General features: G+C 35.6%; 1 protein-coding gene across 2 annotated transcripts in view; it reads right to left on the bottom strand.

Moving 5' to 3' along the window:
- The window catches only part of Tbc1d8b (TBC1 domain family member 8B), an 81,195-nt gene that overhangs the window by 41,934 nt on the left and 14,153 nt on the right, over positions 1–25,108 (bottom strand). The window contains exons 2-7 of one of the 2 annotated variants that reach the window (XM_059251613.1): positions 22,120–22,230; positions 19,473–19,591; positions 17,515–17,740; positions 16,475–16,715; positions 11,807–12,014; positions 11,050–11,202 (exon numbers count right to left, since the gene is read on the bottom strand). In XM_059251613.1, coding sequence (XP_059107596.1) covers positions 11,050–11,202; positions 11,807–12,014; positions 16,475–16,715; positions 17,515–17,740; positions 19,473–19,591; positions 22,120–22,230 — 1,058 coding nt within the window. Of the gene's footprint in view, positions 1–11,037; positions 11,203–11,806; positions 12,015–16,474; positions 16,716–17,514; positions 17,741–19,472; positions 19,592–22,119; positions 22,231–25,108 lie in introns of both variants that reach the window. The other variant, XM_059251612.1, reaches the window with a different exon arrangement.

The following is a 25,108-nucleotide window of genomic DNA, read 5'->3' as shown; positions in this document are numbered from 1 at the left end:
GATGCTGTGATGGCTGCAACATTATAGTGTGAATTCAACAAAACTGTATAGTATAAAAATGAAATTTACTGCCGGGCGGTGGTGGCGCACGCCTTTAATCCCAGCACTCGGGAGGCAGAGCCAGGCGGATCTCTGTGAGTTCGAGGCCAGCCTGGGCTACCAAGTGAGATCCAGTAAAGGCGCAAAGCTACACAGAGAAATCCTGTCTCGAAAAACCAAAAAAAAAAAAAAAAAAAAAACAAAAAAAAAAAAAAAAAAGAAATTTACTGTAAATTATGGACCTCATTTAATAGTAACATATTTTAGTACTGGCTTATCAATTGTTAACTGATTTACCAAAACAACATAAGATGTCAGTAATAAGAGAAATCATTGTCAGAGGAGAAAGCAGACAGCAGTACAAGGAAACTGTATTTTCTGTTTAATTTTTCTTATATGACCAAAACCGCTCAAATAAAATCTATTAATTCAAAAGACAAAATGTACAAAAGATAGTTATGCTCTACAAAATAGAGGACATCGATAAAGGTACAGAAATGGTAAAAGTACAGATTGTACAGCTGATAACTGAACTCAAAGGTTCACTCAAAGAATGTATTTCAATTGGCAAACAGAAGAATTGGCATTCTTGACAAATCAGTAGAGATTATCTCCACAAGTGAAAAAGTAAAATACATAAAGAAAAATAAATGGAGTCTCAAAAACTCGTGGGAAACCATTAAACCAATGATCTATGTGTAACACAAGTCCTAAGAGAGGATAAGAGGCAAAACGGAGCAGAAAGTATCTGAAAAAAGACAATGGCAAACAACGCTCCAATTTTCATAAAATGTTACTGACAGAATACCAATTAAGAAGCTGTTCAACAAACTCAGAAAAAAATGAGAAATCACCCACCTACATACATCATAGCCTAACCTATGAAAGTCAAATCCAAAGAGAGAATTCTGAAAGCAAGAAGAGATAAACAACTTATGTTAAACACCTGTAATCCTAGCACTCAAGAGGCTGAGACAAGAAGATCACTGCCAGTCCAGGCCAGCCTAGGCTACACAGTGAGTTCTAGACCAGGCTGGGATGCCAAAACCTTGCCTCAAAATTTTAAAAAAAGCAGCATGTTAAAAAAAAATAATTCTCAGTAAAATCAAGACTACAATGTTTGTCATCATCCTGGGAGGCTAGAATACAGTAGAGATGATCTATTCCAAATATGTTAACCAACAAAAGTATCTTGAAAAACATCAAAGCTACGAGCACACAAAATAGGATCAATGATGTCAGTTGTTTAAAAATACAAATTTATACCAGTGTGAAATACCATATCACATGAATAAAAATGGCTAAACTAAACATAAACATAAATAAGCTGGATAACGTGGCTCATACCTATAATCCTATTACTCAGGAGGCCGAGGTAGGATTGCAAGTTCAAGGCCAGCCTGAAATACACTGCAAGCTAAAAGCCAGTCTAGGGTACAAAATGAGGTCCTGTCTCAAATTCAGACTGACTAACTAACTAACTAATTAACTATCACACACATATATATACAGATATATATATATATATATATAAATTGTGGTGGTTATAAAATGGGAACTCTCACATATAAAATCATGTATTCTACTAAAAATAACTTCTTATAATGTTAAAATCATTACACATGTAAGAAATTTCACCCTTAAACAGGTTCCCAGAAAAATAAACATTTCCAAAGATTTCACATACATGGTCTTCCTAGCATTATGAAAACTACCAAAAGAAAAATCCTGCAGTATTTGTAGTCACCCCCATCACTTCTCCATTCCACACAGACTCTAGACAACTGCCTGTATTTATAAACTGGCTGATTTCAGACTCTGATATAAGTGGCATCTTACAATATGTGTTGTGTTGTGTTGGACTTCTTTCATTTGGCATATGTCATGGTTTACACATGGAATAGCACAAATCACCACTTCATTTCTTGTTACTGCCCTATAATGTGTGCTGGCAGTCTTATGTCAACTTGACACACAAATTCCTGAAAGGAGGGAACCTCAATTGAGAAAACGCCTCAATAAGATCTGGCTGTAGGGCATTTTCTTAATTAGTGATTGATGGGGAAGGGTCCACCCTATTGTGGATAGTTCCATCCCTGGGCTGGTGGTCTTCAGTTCTACAAGAAAGCAGGCTAATCATGCCATGGGGAGCAAGCCAGCAAGCAATATTCCTTCATGGCCTCTGCATCAGCTCCTACCTCCAGGTTCCTGTCCTGTTTGGGTTCCTGTCATGATTTCCTTCTATAATGAACAGTGATATGGAAGTGTAAGCCAAATAAACCCTTTTCTCCCCAACTTGCTCTTTCGTCATGATGTTTTGTTGCAACAATAGAAACCCTAAGACAATATGCCACTGTCATTACATTTAATCATAATTTTGTAGACAATGATATTTTAACAAGTTTTTGGTGATTATGAATAATTTCACTGGACATATCAATGAACAGTATTTGTGAGAACATTTTAGTCTTCATGGTTCAATATGTATGGGTAGAATTACTGGGCATATGGTAAATCTATACTCAACATTCTGAGGAACTACCTAACTATATTCCAATGCAGTATACCGCTTTACATTCCAAGAAGCAGTCCATAGGGTTTTCAAACTCGTTATATATTCCTGAACTGTTATTAGCAACCTTCTTTTTATTCATTTATTTATTTTTCTAGACAGGGTTTCTCTGTGTAGCCCTGGCTGTCCCGGAACTCGCTTTGTAGACCAGGATGGTCTCAAACTCAGAGATCCACCTGCCTCTGTCTCCTGAAAGCTGGGATTAAAGGCATGTGCCACCACCGCCTGGCCAGCAAACTTCTTAATAATAACTATGCTAGCGGGTATGAATGGATAGCACCCTATTATGGTTTTGAGTTGAATTTTCCTAGCAACACACAATACAGAAACACTTTTTATGTGCTTATTTGGTCATTTCATTATCCTGTTTGGAGAAATATCTGTTTGAATCTGTCCTCAACTCAAAGGCATAAAGACTCATTGCTACATTTATTCTAAGACTTATGATGTTTCAGACCTACAGTTTTGTTCTTTGATCCATTTTGACTTAATTTTATAAGTGCTTTAAAGAAAGTGTCCAAGTACACTTCTTGTATATGGTTATCAAAGAAAAGGTCCAAGTACACTTCTTGTATATGGTTATCTATGTCCCAGAACCATTTGTGGAAAAGATTTTAATCCCTTACTGAATTAACTTCTCTCATTGTTGAAAGTCAATGGATCATAAATGTTAGGCTTTATTTCTACACTATTGATTTCATTACTGTTGTGGAATATTAGTTGAAGATGTGTAACATTTGTTTATGCTGTGGAACATTTGTTTAATGATGCAAAGATATGTTGCATTCTTTTATGTTGCATTTGTTTAACTTTGTGAAGCTGTGTTATTTTGTCTAAAACACCTGATTGGTCTAATAAAGAGCTGAACAGCCAATAGCTAGGCAGGAGAGGGATAGATGGGGCTTCCAGGCAGAAAGAATAAATAGAAGGGAAAAAAGAGAAGAGAGAGGAATAAGAAAAGTAGAAAGAGAGGAGGCTGCTGGGGGCCAGTCACCCAGCCACACATCCATACATGGAATAAGAAGAAAAGAAAAGATATACAAAAATAGATAAAGCTAAAAGCCCAGAGGCAAAAAGTAGACAGGACAATTTAAGTTAAGAGAAACTAGCTAGAAATAAGCCAAGCTAAGGCCAGGCATTCATAAGAAAAAGTCTCCATGAATTACTTGGGAGCTGGGTGGTGGGCCCCCCAAAGAGTAAAGAGTAAAAAAAAAAAAACCAACAACATATTACATTCATATATGTCCATCTTAATGCTTCAATCACAATGGTATTTACTATAGCTGTATAGTGCATTTTAAAATCAGGGATCCCTGGTTCTCTACTACAGATTTTTATTTGCTTGTTTTACTTTTATTTTTGAGACAGAGTCTCACAGCTCAAGCTTGCCTGGGACTCAGGATTCTCCAGCCTCAGCTTCTGGGGTGCTAGGATTACAGGCATGCACCATCTTGCTCAGCTTTTAGTATTGGTTTATCTATCCTAAATTATTTTTATTTCCATGTGATTTTTATTACCTGTTTTTACGTGTAATGTGTATCATTTATCCAGCTTCTGAAAATTAACCATGCCAGAGATCTTAAGTGATTTAAAAGAAAACTCATTTGACCCTTCAAATTTTACCAGCTTAAGGAAGATAAAAATGATGTCCATGGCTGAGGTAGATGGAAAGTAGCATCTTATATTTTGTAAATACAGATAGAAAAATGGATGCCTGCAGGCCAAATCTCAAGCAATGCACATTATTATTATATGACCAAGGCGCCAATTATATATTGATAGTATATTCAAACTATTAGAAAAATATTCAAGAGGAGGAAGAAAAATAAGCTCGTAAGTGAAAAAAAACCCTAAATAGAAATTTACAAGAGTAATAGCAAGTATTCTAGTTGTATTCATAACTACCCCTGAAGTATTCATAAAATCACATTCATCTACAAAGGCAGTGGTTTAAAACACTTTAATATTTGAATTGTTAAAGAGTGCAATGGAGTAGATTATTTAAGCAACACAGCTTAATTCTTGTGAATTGTTTTTTTCCCTCTGGCTTTCAGTTCATGGTTAATACTATTTCTAAATGGCATTGGATTTGGGTGCTCACAATTATGAGAGGAATAAACTTGGAACTCAGACCTTTTGTTCTCTGAGCCAAATCCAATCCCATCTAGAAAGAAACATAGGTTGTTTATTTTATGGCAAGTTCTCTTAAGCCTGTTTTTTCCATTTTTCTTTTTTTGTATCAAGCACTGATTTTAGAAATAGGATATGGCTTTAACAGTAAAGGAAATATAGGGCAAAGGTTAATATTTCTTTGTGTATACACTTTCTATAAAATAACAGAATTAACATATATTATCTAGAGACATAACATATAAACACAACACAATTAACAGTGATTGGGAGACAGGGTTAAGCTATAAAAAAGTTACAAAGGAACAGTTCTTTCAAAATATCAGAAGCTTACTGTAAAGGGCATCCCATTCATACTCCATAATTTAAAACAGGTTATTAATTTTATTTCTAAAAAAAATTTCTGGCCGGGCGGTGGTGGCGCACGCCTTTAATCCCAGCACTCGGGAGGCAGAGCCAGGCGGATCTCTGTGAGTTCAAGGCCAGCCTGGTCTCCAAAGCGAGTTCCAGGAAAGGCGCAAAGCTACACAGAGAAACCCTGTCTCGAAAAACCACAAAAAAAAAAAAAAAAAAAATTTCTGGTTTCCTAACTCAGAAATTAATCTATTCCCCTTGAGCTAAAATACTTATTTGTAACTGTAGTCACAGAAAACACACTTTCTTATTCTTTAAAAAATCACATTATTTATTTATTTATTTATTTGTGTGTGTGTGTGTGTGTGTGTGTGTGTGTGTGTGTGTGTGCGTGTGTAGGTCAAAGGACAACTTGCTGAAATCATTTTTCCTTTTCTACCAGGGATCAAAAACAGGTTGTCAGGCTTCGTGGCTAATCCCTTTACCTAGAGAGGGATGTCTCTAGCTAATATTTCCTTATTCTTTTTTTTTTTTTAAAGATTTATTTATTTATTATGTATACAGTGTTCTGCGTGCATGTGTCCCTGCAGGCCAGAAGAGGGCACCAGATCTCATTACAGATGGTTGTGAGCCACCATGTGTTTGCTAGGAATTGAACTCAGGACCTCTGAAAGAGCAGCCAGTGCCCTTAACCACTGAGTCATCCCTCTAGACCTCCTTATTCTTAAGGCAAACAAAAATCGGCTATATAGGTTTAATTACTATTTCTGTCTGTATTATTATGTATAATAAATAACTAATTATTTTTCTTTTTTCCTTTTTTGTTTGTTTCAGTTCTCCTTTGGGGAAAAATTAGTAGAACACAGGTGATATTAAATGGAAAAGGGGAATCATGGTGAGGGAGACTCAAGTGGTGAGGGGAGAATAACACAGAAGAACACACACACACACACACACACACACACACACACACACACACTTGGAGATACTCAGCACAGGGGGAAAAATGTTCTTCACAGAAGCCATGGGTTGTCAAATAAACAGCCCAGTGCCAGGCTTGGGATACTTCCCCAAGTTATCCTAGAGACAACCTAAAAATGTAGGCTATCTCCACTGCTCTTGATTGTCACAAGAACTTGATGCTAAGAATGCTATTTCTGAACACCAAATACTTCGTTCATAGGACATGCAGAATTACACTGGTACTGCCCAGGGCACTTCCCCCTTGTTGGCCACCTTTCATAGTACCAAAGGCTGTGAACCTTGTGAGTGGCCTAGTAATATACACTGATGGGTCCAATATTGGCACAAATATTACAGGGGTGATTAACTGCTTTCTGATGGGATTTAAGGCCCACTACAAAAGAAGAAATATATGTCTAGTACTGTAAATCTGACAAAGAACCCATGGCTGGGGAAGCGCACAGGTCCCAGGGAGAACCTAGTACTATTATTTTGCTAAATGAATGATATAATATCAAGCTGCCTTCTAAACACACACACACACACACACACACACACATATATTAGTACTGTTCTCATTCCTCATCAAAGAAGCTTTTTTTTTTTTTGTACAGTGGACAGAAATAATGTAGAAACTCACAACGAGATACAGTGCGGAGAATGAATGTCTCTGGAGTCATCAGGCACAAATGAGACATAAATATATCCCTTTTCCCCAGGGCTCAGGAAACATTTTAGAAGAGGGAGAAAAAAAGCTTTAAGACCTAGAGGTTAAAAGAAGGATGTCAGTGAAACAGTGTCTTCGAGGCATGACAGGACCACTTACTGCCATCCTAACTCACAGCACAAGACTTGCAAAACACCAAGCCAGTCAACATTCCAGCCGAAAGTGAGGGGTCCCACCTCCTGCTGAGGAGCTATTAAAAGTTGATCGCTTCTAGGGGAATTACCTTTCTTTAAGAGTGTGGGCACTGGTATGTGGTCATGCACCAGCTTTTAACTCCATAATCATGCATATATGGGCAGCACAAATTGGATTCAGTAGGTTGTTTAAAAAAAGAGAAAACATGAAGTTGGGAGGGGTTGGAAGGTGATTTGGGAGGAATAAGAAGGAGCAGGGGTGAATATATCAAAATACATCGTATGCATGTATGAAGTCCTCAGATAATAAAATATATTAATAATAAAAAGATAAAATGTCCTTGATGAAAAGAAATCTCCTTTGTTTTAAATATGGATTGAATCCAGGGATATACATGATATATAAGTGTAGTAATACTCAGCCATATCTCTAGCCTTTTTTATTTTTTAATTCTTAAACAGGGTCTCCCTTAGTTACACAGGCTGTGTTTAAACTTGTAATTTTTCTGCCTCATCCTCCCAGGTAGCTGGGGTTACAGGTCCCAGCTCTATGGTCTTTTATTTGCAATTCTAGAAGTAGACAACACATCATTTTATCAAATAGAATAAGTGTTCCTGGAACTCAATACTTATAATTAAAAACATAGAAATTAAGACAAAAATCAACAACTAATTAGATATATTTACATGTGCTTTGATAATCTAACAAAAACATTTGCCTATCTAAACACATTAAGGCATAAGACCAGTTCTACTTTTCTTGACATTCTATAGCAGTGGTCCTCAATCTTCTTAGTGCTGCAACCCTTTAATACAGTTCCTCATATTGTGGTGACCCCCAGCCATACAATTATTCTGGTTGCTACTTTATAACTGTAATTTTGCTACTGTTACAAATCATAATGCAAATATCTATGCTTTCTGATGATCTTAGATAACCCCTGTGAAAGGTTTGTTTAATCCCCCCAAAGGGGTTGCTACCCACAATTTTTGAGAACCACTGTTCTATAGTCCTATGATCATTTGTAATGCATTAAAATAAAGTAAGGGATCTCTAGTAGTGCTTTCTAGTCTTGGAGTCTCTTCGCCTCAAGCTAAGCTAAAAGAGCCTAATTTTCCTATGTTTAGTAGCTTCAAAATTTATCTAGTAATGTTTCTTTATTATACACATAAAACACATGACTAGTATGTTTTTTAAGCAGTTAGTCAGAATTTTATAAAACCTGTTCATGCACCCAGGTTTTGGTATAATTTATTAAACTGTGGGACACTGTAATTATAGCTAGTTAAAATTTGGACAGAGCTGGTGTTTATGCATAATCCCAATTACTTATGGAAGCATTTGTCCTTTGTAACATATTTTTATGTCTTCATAGGTCCTATGACAAAGGACAAACTTCCTGAAGTCCTTTCTATGCTCAGATTTAGATTTGTTGATTTAGACTGTAGATTTCAATTTTAAAAGTCTTGTAGTACAAAAGTCACTGGATTTATTAAAATTACACAACGCCTTTTTCTCATTATTTAGGTAAGTTGATTATAGCTATAAAAGAATGAAGCAACAACTTCTGTTATTTAGAAATCAAATTGCACTGGATTTTTTTTAAGTGCTAGGCATTTAATGCTGAACATTATCCATGCTGAACAAGCAGTATACCACTGAGATATGTCCCTACCCCTATCTCATTTTAAAAGGTGTTCTCTTCACTAATTGTTATGATGAATATAGATATAGTTTGTGTAGTGGAAGTTTTCCTGTGTCCTGCCCAGTCCCGCACCTGCTCGGTCCCAAGTAACTAGACAGAAAAGGAAAAATGCTATGGGATGTCTTTTTGTATGCTGTGAATATGTGTTGCTCTCATTGGTTGATAAAGCTGTTTGGCCAATTATGAGGCAGAATAAGGTTAGACAGAGATGAAGAAGAGTAGAGTCAGGCAGAAGCTGCAAGCCACAGCTAGGAGAAGCAAGATGTGAGAGAGCAGGTAATGCTATGAAGCCACATGGCAAAATACAGATTAACAGGAATGGGTTGAGTTAAGTTGTAAGAACTAGGCAGCAAGAAGCCTGAGCCATAGGCCATACAGTTTGTAATTAATATAAGCCTCTGTGTGTTTACTTGGGACCGAGTGGCTGTGGAACCGGGCAGGACATGGGAAAACTTCTGCTACAAGCTAGATATATACAGATAATACTAAAATGTATCAAAATTCTTTACCACTACTAAGATGGAAATCTTCAGTTATGAACTGATAAGATGGCTCAGCAGGTAAAGGTGCCTATTGCCAAGTCTGGTGACCTAAGTTTAATCACCAGGACCTATATGATGGAAGGAAAGAACTGACTCCCACAAGTTATCCTATGATATTCACATAAACACTAAGAAGTGTGTTCATGCTAGAGCATACAGACACACACACACGGAGGGAGGGAGGGAGGGAGAGGGAGGGAGAGAGAAAGAAAGAGAGAGAGAGAGATTCTGATTTATCTAGAGAAATGGTAAACATTTTGAAACAAAATCTTTTCTTGACAATGGAGGATACATAACTAGCAGAGGCAAGTGAGGCTTCCAAGAAAAATTTGCAGTTCCTCCCACATTAGAGAGGCAAATACATTAAAGGTGAGGGAAGGATACCCAGAATACTGGATCTATCACAGATTAAACCTGAAAGAAAAAATGACAGGACAAATTTGATATAAGCAAGAATATGAGAGTAATTATCAAAACTGATTAAATTTTATTTGTGCTCTCGCATCAAGCTAAGGAATATACTGACTAAAGAAATTCTAAAAAATGATTTGTAAAAGTACAGGCAAGAAAAATTCTTCCTGCCCTGCATGACGATTTTGTACCTGGTACTGAGATGACACACATATATTAAAATACTGTGGTTTATTGGAGGGAAGGCTTAATCTACTAATTCTGCATTATAATTGAATCAGCATATATTCATTCTTCACTCTACAATGATAAAGGGCTCTATATGTCAATCTAAATAAAACAATATAACCAGAAAAGTCAATGTTGATTATTTACCTTTGAATCTTTAATTAAAATATATTTAGTTAAATTTGGTACAGTTTATAAATATGTAAAAACACAGAGCTCCTGGATTCTGAATTGAAAATTCATTTGAATTCAATTGGTATACATTTCTTTGAAAGACATATTAAAGATTGGGTCCTAAGTACTCTTTGTTCAAAGTATTTATTATCTCTAATATTTTTATAATTTAAAGTTTATGGAAAAATCATTCTGTGTATTTAACAATGATTTTATTGATTAATTCTTGTGTGTATGTACAGCAATCATAGGACAACTCTGTGGAGTTAGTTCTCTTCTTTCATCCTTACTTTAGCTTCTAGGAAGGAGAGTTAGGTTGTCAGGTGAGTGTGGCAAGTCCCTTTACCTGCTAAGCCATCTCATCATCCCTCTCCCATTGTAAATACCCATGCCACTGTTTTGTCTAGAACTAAATTACGTTAGTAAAGCTGAATAATTAAGCATTAAAATATCTAATATGGTGTAAAGACTGCTATCTCTGCAGTAACAAGAGGGAAAATTTTAATTTTTTAATTTTATTTTATGTATATGGATGTTTTGCCTGCACATTATGTATGTGTGCCATGTGCATGCAATTACTTCAGACACCAGAAGAGGGCATCAGTTCCCCTGGAACTGAAGTAACAGGAGGTTTTGAGCTAACCAGTGTGGGTGTTGGGAAATGAACCAAGGTCCACTGTAAGAGCAGCCAGTACTCTTAACCACTAAACCATCTTTCCAGCCCCAGTAAGAGAGAACAATTAAGGGCCTGTTAAATTCTCATAGACTGAGTTAAAAGTCAAGTTGCATGAACATACAAGGTGTGCTTATTGAAAAACAGCATGTACAGGAGAAAGATCAGATTATAGTATTTCTTAAAGTATTAATTCCTAAACACTTTAAAGTCCTTACATTTTACTTCTGTGTATAGTATAGAATATATAGTTCCTTTAGATTTAGGCTTTTACAATAAGAAATATAGGTATGAAAGGAAAATTACTATGGATTCTTTTTTGAAAGAATGGCTATTCTAAATACAGGCTTTTCTTCAAAATTATGTGATTGCTATAGAAATTACCTCTGTACTAACATCATATTGAGTTGAAGCTGCCCGGCACTTGAGCCTGAGTTTTGCCACCAGTTGCTCAAAGTCTTTAACCTCATTGAAACGAAAAGCTGTTTTTCCTTTGATGCTAATGATGACAGATCTGTTGGAGTCATCAGTTTTATCTATAGCTAAGACCTGGGGAGTAAAAAGATAAATAAGTGAATCACATTTTCTCCTAGTGCTGACACATTCAGATAGTATGTGTTTGGCTTACTCTGTCATGGCTCAAAGTTTTGGTCTGTGGTATGACTTACTGAGAGATTTGTGCTCATGATGATACAAATCTCCTCAGTTCAAGTTGCTTTACTTTGCAAGGAAAAAGCTTAAGTAGCATGGCCTTTAAAATTGACAATACAAACAAAACATTCAGTGATAAAAACTAATTTTTGACTGACATGAAAGTTACCAATTCTATTGTTTCTGAACAAGTACATCAAATGTGACAGTCTAAATGTTGGTAATCATATCTTAAGGGTCAGAATGATCAAGCTTATTTTGTGTCACCCTAAACCTTTATCTGCTTTAAGATTTTTTTCCCATTTTCATTTTCTGCAAAGCTGTACTAAAAGGAATTTAAAAATATCTCACAAGCTAGTGTTTTGAACTTGAAGAGTAATTTTATACTTAAATGCTTATTTTAAATTGCTAAGAGGATACATTTACTGAGCCTTTTACTAATTCATAGAATTAAAGGTTATTCCATAAATTAAAAACTTATATGTACCCAAATTTATATTACCTCTCGTAATGGAATGATTACACTACATAGATTCCCATCCTGGCTAGCAAAGCAGATGTAGTTTTCTGAAATGCACATTTTTCCATGAGTACTGAAGTGGCTGAATGGTACCCATAAGAAACATTCATGTACTTCTTTCAAAGTCTCTTCTTTGGGTAGCCTAAAAAAGGCTTTGAATTGCTCACTGTGGGCCCGATATTCCAAACCTCTGTAGAAAAGAAGAAATGGGAGGAAGGGGCTCAAATGATGAATTCTAAAGTATGCACATATCTATATTGATTAATCTATATAAACTATAAAGCAGAAAGATTAAACATCAAGTAGTATTTTCTTCAATGAATTCTTAAATGGAAAAATAAAATAACACACAGATTCTTGATAATTTCATTTATTGTTTTTCACAATTTTATTTTATTTATAGATTAAGATGCATACAATTTAGAGATAATATAGGTCTCAAAATAATGTTAGGAGTGATTTTCTGAAGGACTAGTATTATAATATACTAATAATATGTTAATATGGCTAAAACAAACCTTGGAATACAGTAATTTACATATTTGCTTATTAGAAAATCCTGTACTTATACAAATAAAATCAAGTAATCAAAATTGGTGGCACTAAAGTTTAAAGAGGAAAAACAGACTATCAAGATTCAGTTTAGGCAGAATGATTGTTTAAAAACATCCAAAATTGGAACAGAACAAAACAACAGTGCTTGCACCATGCTGGGCACAGGACAGGAGTTGGTCAACAGGGATGAACCTTGTTAACTGACAGATAAATATATAAATACAAAGCTGTTGTTCTAAAGAGCATGATTTTTCTAGGGGCACTAAATACCTTGTGCTAAGCAGCGATGCCATCTGGGGTAGTAAGGAAATTATGCAAGTTCTAACTCAAAGCCAGAAAAATTGAAACTAAATTCAGCCTTCCTGCACCTACTGTTTGAAAGTATAGTACTTTATCATGTCTCACAAAATGATCCTGATATATCTAACCAGAAACCCATGTAATTTTTACTCTACTTAAGTTGTAATTTCATGGGCTATTTCACTATTACTTAAATGGGTGACTGATCACAGTCCATTTGTGCAGATGGAAAATTTTCTGTGACATATTATTATAAAAGGAAGAGAAGTATGGTGTGTTAAGCCCTATTTTTGCAAACATTTTCAAAACACATGAATGGATATACACTAAACGCTTGCAATTGTGCTTCTAGATTGTTTACATTATAGAGCACTTACTTGTAAAGCAAACAGAAGCAATAAAGATGCTCCATTAAAACTGTGATCTGAAGACTTTTTCTGTAAGTTATTTATTCTTAACTTATTAGAGAAGGAGATTTAGATATATGTGGCTTTCAATACACTCAGTCAAAGATATATAAAGACAAAATTTATTCTACCTCATTTAAATAAAGACTTGGTAATGGACAATTCATTGACACATGATCTCTTGGACCATATTTTAACATATATGAATTTACTTTTTAAAAGTTTTTTTTTTAATTTTGGATTTTTTCCTTTTTTTAAAAATTTACTTTTACGTGTATGGGTGTTTTGCCCTGCATAAAGGTCAGTGTACCAGGTACACACAGTACCTGAAGAGGCCAGAAGAGGGTGTTGGATTCCTCTGGTACTGGAGTTACAAATGGTTGTGAGCCACTATATGGGTGCTGGAAATTGAACCCAGGTCTTCTGAAAAAGCAGCCAGTGCCCTTAACTGCTGAGCCATCTCTCCAGGCCCCAAGTTTTATATTTAATTAAAACATTATATCCTCCCTCTCTCCAACCCCTCCTTTTCCCATCCCCATCACCCTCTCTCAAATTCATGGTCTCTTTTTATTTATTATGTATATGTATGCATGTATGCATGCATGCATGTACATATATATATATATGGATATATGTGTATATATGGATAGATATGTATGTATACACACACATATATATTGATATATGGATAATATATGGATAAATATAACTTGCTGAGTCTGTTTAGTATTACTTGTATGCATATGATTTTAGGGCTGGCCACTTGGTATTAGGTAACAATTAGGGGCTCATCTCTGGGGAAAACTAGTTCTCCCTTTCTCAGCAGTCATTAATTACTTGTATTTCTTCACCTAGGGGTGAGTTCCTGTGAGAGAAAATAAAATAATTTTTAAAAGAACGTTTCTAGTGGTCAATCAAGGAAAAAAAATTACAAAAACAAATGCCTAACAATAACGCAATATGAAGTGAATCTTTAAGTTGTTCTTAGTTATGTGAATGTGGGTGTACCTGTATGAGTTTATTTGGACCATGTGCATGGAGATGTTTGAGGCCAGGGCATGTCAGATCCCTTGGAACTGGAGATACAAGTGGTTGTGAGTCACCTGATGTGGATGCTAGGAACTGAACCTGGGTCCTCTGCAAGGGCAGTCAAGTGCTGTTAACTGCTAGGCCATCTGTCCAGCCCTAAGCTCTTTTTTTAAAATTATATCTGTACTTATTTTTATTGTATGAATGTTTTGCCTGCATGTATGTCTGTTCTCCACTTGTGTACCTGGTCCCTATGGAGGTCAGAAGAAGGAATCAGATCCTGAGAACAGGAGCTACAGGCAACTGTGAGCCACTGTATGGTGCTGGGAATCAAACCCGGGTCCTCTGCAAGAGTAGCTGGTGCTCTTGACTTTTGAGCCATCTCTGCAGCCCCAAGCCTGGAATTCTTAATGAAAGAGTTCCATTTTTAAATCATACAGAGACCTGACTTTGGTAATAAAGTATAAAAATTCAGCTCACAGACTCACAAAGTATTCTTTATGCACCTGAATTTTGGGAATAGTTTAGGAACTGTGTGAGAAATGACTAGTCACCAAATGGTCTGGGTAGTATACAACAAACCTCTGCATCACTTAGTCTAGTCTATCTAGAGGACTCTGAATTAGGTTTCTCTTCAACTTTGCCAGTCTATATCCTCATCTTCCTTGCCCCAAGTGGCTTTCAGTAGCTAATTCTGGATCCTTTCTTTTCCTTCTTCCCTTTGGCGGTTCCCTTCCAGTCAACTGTTTAAGTGTTGAATAGAATGAAAAGCTTTGTTCACTTTCAGCAAACTGAATATAATGATGAACAATGATCAGATAGTCTTTTTTTATGTCCTCTTTGAGGACAAGGCCTCCTTGTGTCGTCCAGGCTGGCCTAGAACTCCTGCCTCAGCCTCCCGAGTGCTGGGATTATATATGCATGTCCTCATTTCCACCTAGTCAGATACTTCTGATATAGGCACTAATAATGATTAGTACTTACATAGTTCTTTTATATTTAGCCACCATACATTTCATTCATTCCTAAGAAGGGCCCACAGAGGTAGAAATGACAGAGAAGGAGACAGAGGCTCTGAGAAATGATAATTTCAAGAGACTTCTCCAGTCTGAAACTAAAGCCCATGATCTATTGGCTCTATTAAGTTGTCTCTACATAAAAATGTTAATAGTATCACTAAATTAATTTAAAAATAAACAATATGCTTAACTACTCTATAATTAAAATTATCTAGACTACAAATAGACAAATTTAGAGTTACCTAACCACATTAAACTCTCTACATTTCTGAAATTACTCTTTGCTCAATAGTCAACTTGGCACAAGCTGAGTCATCAAAGGAGGGAGCCTCAATTGAGAAACTGCCTCCGTAAGATCAGGCTGTACACAAGCCTGTAAGGTATTTTCCTTCCTTCATTCCTTCTTTCTTTCCTTTTCTTTTTTTTTTTTTTTTTTTTTTTTTTTGAGACACAGTTTCTCTATGTAGCTCCTGCTGTCCTGGAACTTCTTCTGCAGACCAGGCTTGCCTTGAACTTGGAGATCAGCCTGCCCCTGCCTCCTGAGTGCTGAGATTAAAGGCTTGTATCATCACTGCCTGGCATTTTCTTAGTGAATGATGGGGGATGGCTCAGCCCATTGTGGGTGGTACCATCCCTGCGCTGGTGGTCCTGGGTTCTATAAGAAAGCAGGCTGAGCAAGCCAGGGGAACAAGCCAGTAAGCAGCACCCCTCCATGGCCTCTGCATCAGCTCCTGCCTCCAGGTTCTTGCCCTGTTTGAGTTCCTGCCCGGACTTCCTTCAATGATGAACAGTAATATGGACGTGTAAGCCAAATAAACCCTTTCCTCCCCAAGTTGCTTTGGTCATGGTGTTTAATCACAACAACAGACACCAGAACTAAGACATACTCTAACACAAATCCTATTTAATTAAAAAAAATAATTTCCAAACCTAACTTCTATTATATTTTAGAATTGAATTTCATGGAGAAGAAGCAGTTCTGAAATGTATTCAAATAAACTTACAAATATATGCATCAATGATCAACCCCAAAGAAAAACTATCATATAACATAGAACATTTAACTTTTAATGTTAATAACATTATACCATTCTTACAGTCAAACAATACTTTAAAATGTAAATATTGGGGCCAGTGAAATGGCTCAGAGAGTAAAGGTGCTTGCTTCTAAGGCTGAGGACCTGAGTTTAAATGACTCCCCAGAATCCACATGGTGGAAGGTGATAATTGACTTCTGCAAGTTATCCTCTGACCTCTGTACCCATGCCTTGACATGCATGACTCCCCCGTACCCCAACAGATAACAGATGAAAAGAGAAGTAAACATTAATATTAAATACCTTTTGGTAATTTGTAGAGGATCATCAAGGACTGGGTCATTATCAAATGTTTCCTTATCAAAAAGTCTCTTTATGGCATAGTTTGCCAGTTGTTCCATAAGAAGGTATGTTTCATTAATGTGCAAAAACATTGAAAAATAGTGATGCTCTCCTTGTGAACATACGTGAATACTTTCTGTTAGTATAACAGTTGAAGTCTTTTCTAGTTTTGAGATTGCATCCCAGGAGATAATGAGTTTAACTGCAAATAAGAGTTGTAAGTAAGTGCAATTAAATTTTCAATATTGATTTATGTTCATAATTCAGTTCTTTTATAATGTCCACTGGAAAAATAACACAGTACTTTAGAGGTCAAAGTTAGTTTAAATTTTGAAGCATTGTCATAAATATATAATAATCAGTGAGTTTAAAAATAGATATATGTTTTTGATTTTTTGTTTTGTTTTTAATGGTACTTGGCTTGATCCCAAGACCTTATGCATGCCAGACATGCACTCTACCACTGAGTTATATACTCAGTACATGGAACAGATATCATTTTAAAGAATTAGAAAAAGATTTTTTGATGTGATGATTAAATCTGTTTCTTTATATACAATTATCTAATTATATAACCATTGATTTAAAAGATATACATATGCTATAAATAATACCATTGGATTATATGTTGCTGCAAAATGAGATGTAGGTACAATGGCTACTAGCTTATGTTGTATGTTTAAAACAAGAATTAAAAAACATATTAAAGCAAGTGGACAGCTTCTAACAAGGCAGAAGTGGTTAGATACCAGATGCTTATCATTTAAAATTCATCTGCTACCCATAATGTCTAAGATTTTCTATACACATTTTAATTGTTCCCTGTCTTACATAGAGAGCCTTAAGGGAATTCTTTCTGTGGCTGAAACCTCTTTGATGTGAGCATATAATTTAATTACTTTTAATATCAATTCCATTACTGTATACACAACCTAATGCCACTGAGTTGCTAGGTCATTCAGAAAATTGAAAGCCATGATAAGCAATAAGCAAACACTTACTTTCTGATCCTAGCAAGAAAGAATAGAAGCTCAAAAAGTTGGTGCTTAGATAGAGCCAACCCTGACAAGGAACCCGTCCTTTCCAATAACTGCACGAATAATACGTTACTAATTTTTCCTGCTCAGGTAAACCAAAAGACTTTTCAAATTTCAAAAGGGCTTCTCGAAACTTCTCAGGATCATCTTCTTTAGCAAAAGAATCTTTTCCCTCTTCAGCAATTAGTCCCTGGAAGAGATAAAATAGCTTCTGAAAACTTCCCATCACCTAGCAACAAAAATCTTTTACATATTTAAGTACAGATTTAAAGTTTTTAAGTATTGATCAAATAGGCCTTTGTGGATATATAGGTTGTATGTATATACGTGTGCATATACATACTTCTCTTAGGACAGAGATGAACACATTGTCTTTAGTTTTACAGCAGTGTTTTTTTCCTTATAAGAAGCTATCACAAATGTAGGTGTCAAACATCTTCTGAATGAAGAACAAAAGCTTTGTTCAAAATCCTATTTAAGAGACAGTGAAATGAAAACACCACTAGGAATATTCACAAGAGCACCAAACCAAAAAAAAACAAACTATTGTACAGTTTTTCTACAGCACTTATTTTTGGCATTCAGACATGTGCTTCTGAAAGTCCTAAAAGGGTCCATGTGAGGATGACCATCTGTGTCACCTCCAATCTTTACTTAAGAGGGCTGAAGATTTTAGTGCTCCATTTACAGAATATATCCATTGTTGCACGAATCCTAAATGGTCTTACAATAAAAACCCAGAGCCAAATATTGGAGTAAATGCTGAAAGATCAGAGGAAACAAGCCACAGCCACGTCTCACCTCGCCAGCTCCTCAGCCTAAAAGAGAAGATCCTGTCTCCACCAATCCTCAGACTGAATGCCTCTGAGTCCTCAGCCGAAAGGGCCTAATTCCTGCTCCTCCTGCCTTATGTTCCTTTCTCTGACCAGCCATATCACTTCCTGTCTCAATCTTCCTAGTGCTGGGATTAAAGGCGTATGACTCCCAAGTACTAGGATTAAAGGTGTGTGCCATCACTGCCTGACCTCTGTGGCTAACTCTGTGGCTGGCTCTGTCCTCTGATCTTCAGGCAAGCTTTATTTCTTAGATTACAAATATATTACCACAATCCATATCACTCAATCTTTTTTGGAGTCAGGCACATTTTATTTGAGGGCTTAGAACTCATACCAACTAAAGTAATGAGGAAACTAAAGGTAAGTTGATTTCCATAATTTCTTGTTGTTTAAAAGTAAATACATATAAAAACTGGGTTTCATTATGCCATTTCCATACATCATTGTACTTTGCTCACAATTCACCTCCATTACCTTCTCTTGTCCTCCACTATCTCTACTTCCACAGACCCCTTCCTACTCCCAATTTCAATGCCATATATATATACATATATATATATAATGTAGATCTTTGTATATATTTAAATTTGTGCATGAGAGAAACCTGTAATATCTGTCTTTTTCCCCTTTCTCTTTCTATAATCTAGATTTTAATATACATTTAAATTTGTGTATGAGAGAGAGAAACATGTAATATTTGTCTTTTTCTCCTATTTCTCTTTCTATAATCTAGATTTTAATATATTTAAATCTGTGTATGAGAGAAACATAATATTTGTCTTTCATTTTATCCCCATTTCTCTCTCTGTTCCCATTAGTTTCCCTCCTTCCTTTAAGTAGTACTGTCGTTCAAGTTGTGTGTGTGTGTGTGTGTGTGTGTGTGTGTGTGGTGTAGAATTTAAATTCTGCATATGGAAGAAACATGGGTTACTTGGCTTTGAGTCTAGCTTTCTTTTTGCTTAACATACAGTTATCTTCAATTCTATACATTTTCTACAAATTACATAATTTCTTCTTCATGGGAGAATATAACTCTACTGTGAATACAAACTACATCTTCTTTATTCACTCATCCATTCCACTTACTCTTATTTTGCCTTGTACAAAATTAGTAATATCTTCATTTGAATCAAACACAGATAAAGTCTTCATGATATTTTGTTCCAACCAGTCCCAATGTTTTGTTATTTCTTCTCTGTTGGCCCCTGATTAATAATATAGAGAAGAAAGATTCAAGGAAAACTCCTTAATAAACCTTCTCTTGATATTTAAACAAATTTATTTTAAAAAGAAATAAAACTATTTTGTCACTTTCACAAATAAGAGCTATATAGATATAAAGACATATTTATTCTCTATTTCATATGAATATATGAGCACAAATAGCAGTTATATTTATTATAAATAAAAAATGCAATATTTAATGAAATGAGAGAAACGTGATTATAACTTAGAAATATAAAAATTCTGAAAATAAGATAACAGTAATTAGTGCCTAGAAAGCAATCATTACCTTAAAAAAGAAAACACGTAGGAAATACACACACACACACGCACGCACGCACGCACGCACGCACGCACACATTTTACCCGTGGTTAAATACAACTACTAGCATTGTGTCTAAATTCTTCATGGCTGAAAACGGCAAGCATGTGACAGTCCTTCGCACTGCTGTACAAATGTGGACTTTTTACTATGGTTACTAAACATACAAACTCTTTGATAAACAACCAGTCCATTCACTAAAAAAACTTAGCGAACTCCCTGACATTCCATGATGGAAGTCAGAAACCCTGTGGCAATAGTAAACCATAAGATCTACTGCATCAGTTTTAGCTGTCTTATTGAGGGTCGTATTAAATATTGTTATTTCTAGGTTTGCTTTCACTTATAGAAACTTTCATTATCCAGCCCCACTCCTCCCGTTACCAAATATCTTTAAAAATCTTCCTAGAAATGTAGATTATACAGATCTCATTAAAAAGAAATAATCTTGACTTCACAGAATATTCCCATGATATATAGAGACGACCACAGTTAAATTTTATTGACACTGCAAAATTGTTCATTTTCCATAATCCCGTCAGACTTTTATTCATGTTATGAATAAGAACTACATTTATATATCAGTTTCATTTGCAAGAATAGTCACATTTTACCTTTTTAAAGTAGAAAGGACTTTTTTTTTTCAAAACCATTTTGGCTAATCAGCTTCAGAACTGAGGTTACGAAATTCTCTTAATCTTATCTGCATTCAGTTTTGATAGAATGTAATTTAAAAGAGCCAGGAGAATAGACTCAGCAGGATGACTAAAGGAAATTTAGAGAGGAATTTCTTTCAAAGTCACACAACCTAATGTAATTGTATGCTATATGTTCACAAATAATGAAGTCTACAAATTCATGTGCACTTTCTCAAACACATACACACCCACTTTAGAAAAGAGGGGAGGAGAAAAGAAGAAATCAGTCAATATTAAAAAGGCCAGAAATCGAAGATTCTAGTTTTGTTCAATATCACAATGGAAATGAAATGACACGGAAATGAAAGACAAATATTACACAGGAGTTGAAAGTATTCTGATTTGTATTATTAGGAAAACTCATCACAATCTCTTTCCCACACTACCCACAATATACTCTGTGGAAAGATCTGGACCATCTGGGTATGAAGGATTATATAGCACTACCTGCAAATCATTCCTCCATATTTCAAGGTTACAATGCCTTTTGAGAAATATCAGGTATGTGAATTAAAAAAATTCAAATGTCGGCCTTCTACTTTTTCAGGGAAGAACCTTTTAAGTTTTGGGCTCACATTAAACTCCATGTTCTAAGTATCTCAGTGAAGAAGAAGAGAAGGAGGAGGAGGACGATGAAGGGAGGAGGAGAAAAAGAAAGAGGAAGAGGAAGAAAAAGAAGAAGAAGAAGAAGAAGAAGAAGAAGAAGAAGAAGAAGAAGAAGAAGAAGAAGAAGAAGAAGAAAACAAAAAGAGAACCTTGATATTTAATAGGGAAGGTCCAATCTTCCCAGCAGTTGGTAAGGAATTACTAAGTTTACAAAAGGTCTCAGGTATACCGGGCAGTGGTGGCACATGCCTTTAATCGCAGCACTTGGGAGGCAGAGGCAGGCAGATCTCTGTGAGTTCAAGGCCAGCCAGGTCTACAGAGTGAGTTCCAGGAAAGGCTCCATAGCTACACAGAGAAACTGTGTCTCGAAAAACCAAACCAAACCAAAACAAAACAAAAAGGTCTCAGGTAGCAATAACACTGACCAAAGCATGCTCAGAATCTATACTGCTGGACCACGTACTTCAGGATTCTCACATCACTAGACTTTTAATCTCCCAATAACCTGTAATCATTCTTAAAACAGAAGTGGTAACATTATACTCTCAAAGAAGAGTTGCATTTAACTTGCTTCCAAGTCTCAAAACAACTGAGGAGTATAAGTAAATTTGAATATTCAGTTTTCTTACATACAAAGCATTTGTAACAATGCTTAGTGTACAGTGACATTTGATATTAGTGATTTTGTTTTTAGGTAAGGATATCTTATACATTTAAATAAGATTAAAATCTTCATTAATAAGAATATTTTGGCAAAAGTATTTTCATTTCTGTAATTATTAACTCTTCAATTTGGAATTTGAGGCTCAATTTGTTCTATTATAATTATTTTAGTATCTTGATTATATTTGAACTGCAAGGCTTTTTAAACTATCATACTTACCACATGCAATTGACAAGTAAACTTGAGAATCTGGTGTCTGGTGTAGGATGCGAAATGGAGCCACTTTAGCAGTAGAGTCTAAGACAGAATCAAGAGTCCCAACTAGAAGCCCTGTTGTAACAGAAAAGAACTGTTAAAATAAGGACTTTGCAGGAATGTAAAAGAAAATTATTCCAATGACAAATGAATGAACTTATTTTTAAAAAATTCTACTCTAAAGAGCCTTTATTGAGACTTTTTTCTTAAAGTAAATATATATGGAGGACAGGGAGATTAGTTCAGTCATGGACCTGAGTTCAATCCCCAGAAACTACATTAAAAATGCCGTACATGATGGCACATATTTTGTAATTCCAGCACTGGAGAGGCAGAAAACAAGTTGGGTCCCTGGGGATCATTGGTTAACCAGCCTAGTCTACCTAGTGAGTTCCAGACCAACAAGGGAAAAAAAAAGGTAAATGACATCTAAGGAACAACATCCAAGGGTGTCCTCTGGCCTCCAAGCACATGCATACACACATAAACACCCACACCTAACCAGACATAATACAGACCCAAACAAAAAAATACGTATTTGGGATGGACAAGTACTAATCTTTATCAATATAAGTAGTGTTTGAGAAAATAATCTTTCAATAAAAATATGTGAAGCTTAACTGTCTACGTATCTTATTTGTAGTACTTAACTTCTACAAGAAGGTTGTGTATTTATTAGACAAGGAGGTAGACTCTAGTACCAGAGACTATGTGCGAATGAATTCTGATTTTGTCACTTACTCCAATTTGAGCTTGATAAAGTGATTTCTATTTCTACATCGTCATTTTTAAAGGAAGGAGGACAAAAAAGAATCAAGTGCAAAAGGGTATTGTAGCTAGAGTTTTCCTGCCTGGCCCACAGTCAGGACAAATCTCTCTCACCTGCCAGTCCCACAGCCGCTCAGACCCGAACAAGTAAACACAGAGACTTATATTGGTTACAAACTGTATGGCCGTGGCAGGCTTCTTGCTAACTTTTCTTACAGCTTAAATTAATCCATTTCTGTTCAATCTATACCTTGCCACATGGCTTGTGGCTTACCGGCATCTTCACATGCTGTTTGTCATTGTGGCGGCTGGCAGTGTCTCTCTGACTCAGCCTTCCACTTCCCAGCTTTATTCTCCTCCTTGTCCCCACCTACACTTCCTGCCTAGCCAATGGCCAATCAGTGTTTTATTTATTGACTAATTAGCAACACATTTGCAATACAGAACATCCCACAGCAGGGTATCATAAAGATGAAACGAGTTATCACTTAGTGCAGTGGTTCTCAACCTTCCTAATGCTGCCAGCCTTTAATTCAGTTCCTCATGTTGTGATGACCCAACCATAAAATTATATTCGTTGCTACTTCATAACTGTAATTTTGCTAATGTTATGAATCATAATGTAAATATCTGATATGCAGGACATCTGATAGGTGATCCCTGTGAAAGGATTATTCAACCCCCAAAAGGGTCACAACCCACAGGTTGAGAACCACTGACTTAGCACTGCTCAGCACATAGTGAAATATTCAATATTAGTTATTTTGTATTGTATAAGAACATCTTAAATATGTAAATAAGATACAATTATCATTATTAAGAATGTTTCAGTAAAATGATTTTCTTTTCAACAATTCCTAATTCCTCAATTTTGAATTCAAGGTTCTTGCTCAATTAGTTCCATTGTAATTATCTGATTATATTCCCCTACTACTTCCTGGAACAAAATTTTCTGTTTTCTCTAAATAGCCAGCTAATTTTTCCCTTAGGGTCTTTGCTGAACAATTATCTTTTTACTGAGAAATGTTAACAAAAGTCTTCTAGCTAAGTGCAGCTAATCCAAATTGCATATTTCCTCTAAGATCCACTCCCCTTATGAAATCTTTAGTACGCAATGCCAAGCAATAATGTTTTCCCTCTTCTCTGAATACTTATAACAGTTAAACTCTATACTACATAACTGAGTATTTACTTACTAGGTTTGTTATTACAACTACTTTCTAAGTGTTTCATATATAATATGTGTACCTCCTTATCTAGATTATAAGGTCTCTGAGAATAACTATATTTCCTACCTCTGGGTTTGCATGTTAACTTCAAGTATAATAGTGCATAAGATGTTACCTAAACTGTGCCATGGAATGGCTCAAATATATCCATCTACTTTTCCATTTTGAAAACTTTGGTTGGCTGAGTGATGGTTTTTGCTCTATGAGCATTTCTTTATAATTTCAGCATATATAATTTTAAGAAAAATCAAAAACAATTATAAACCATGCTTTTGGCTCTTTTCCTATTTTTACCCACTTGAAAAGAGTTCAGATTTCAAATTAGCCTTCATTGAAAATACAAGTAGGAGGGCATATATGGAAATCATTACAATCATAAAGGGGAAGGCAAATTAGAGAATAGAAAATAGAAAGGGAAATTTGACTCAGCTGAAAAGATAGGAGTGTGGATATGGGGACTAAGCATAAAATAAAAAGGGTCACAAATGTAGCATAATGTCAGTTAGTAATATGACCAAGGATTTTGATAGTGGGAAAAATTCTCAATAAGGATTCCCCATGGGTTGGAGAGATGGCTCAGTGGTTAAGAGTACTTGGCTGTTCTTGCAGAGGACCAAGCACCCACATGATGGCTCACAACCATTTGTAGACATACACGTGGTGCACAGACATACATGCAGGAAAATCACTCATGTCCATAAAATCAATCAATCAAAAATGTGTTTGTTTTGACTTTTGTTTTATGAGAGAGAAAGAGAATGAGAGTGAGAGAATGAGGGAGTGCGTGGAGTTGGATGTGTAGGGGAGGTGAAGAGAATCTGGGAGGAGTTGGATAAGGGAAAGAATATATAAAAATATATTGCACACACATTAAAAAATAAATTTTAAAAAGAAGTATACATGACACCACTGCACCCTAACACCAAATGTCCAGCCCTGAAGATATACATGCAAAT

Source organism: Peromyscus eremicus, chromosome X (genome assembly GCF_949786415.1).
Source record: "Peromyscus eremicus chromosome X, PerEre_H2_v1, whole genome shotgun sequence".
In the NCBI taxonomy this organism is placed as follows: domain Eukaryota; kingdom Metazoa; phylum Chordata; class Mammalia; order Rodentia; family Cricetidae; genus Peromyscus; species Peromyscus eremicus.
Note: the sequence above shows the minus strand (reverse complement) of the source record. Positions and strands in the feature narration are given on the sequence as shown.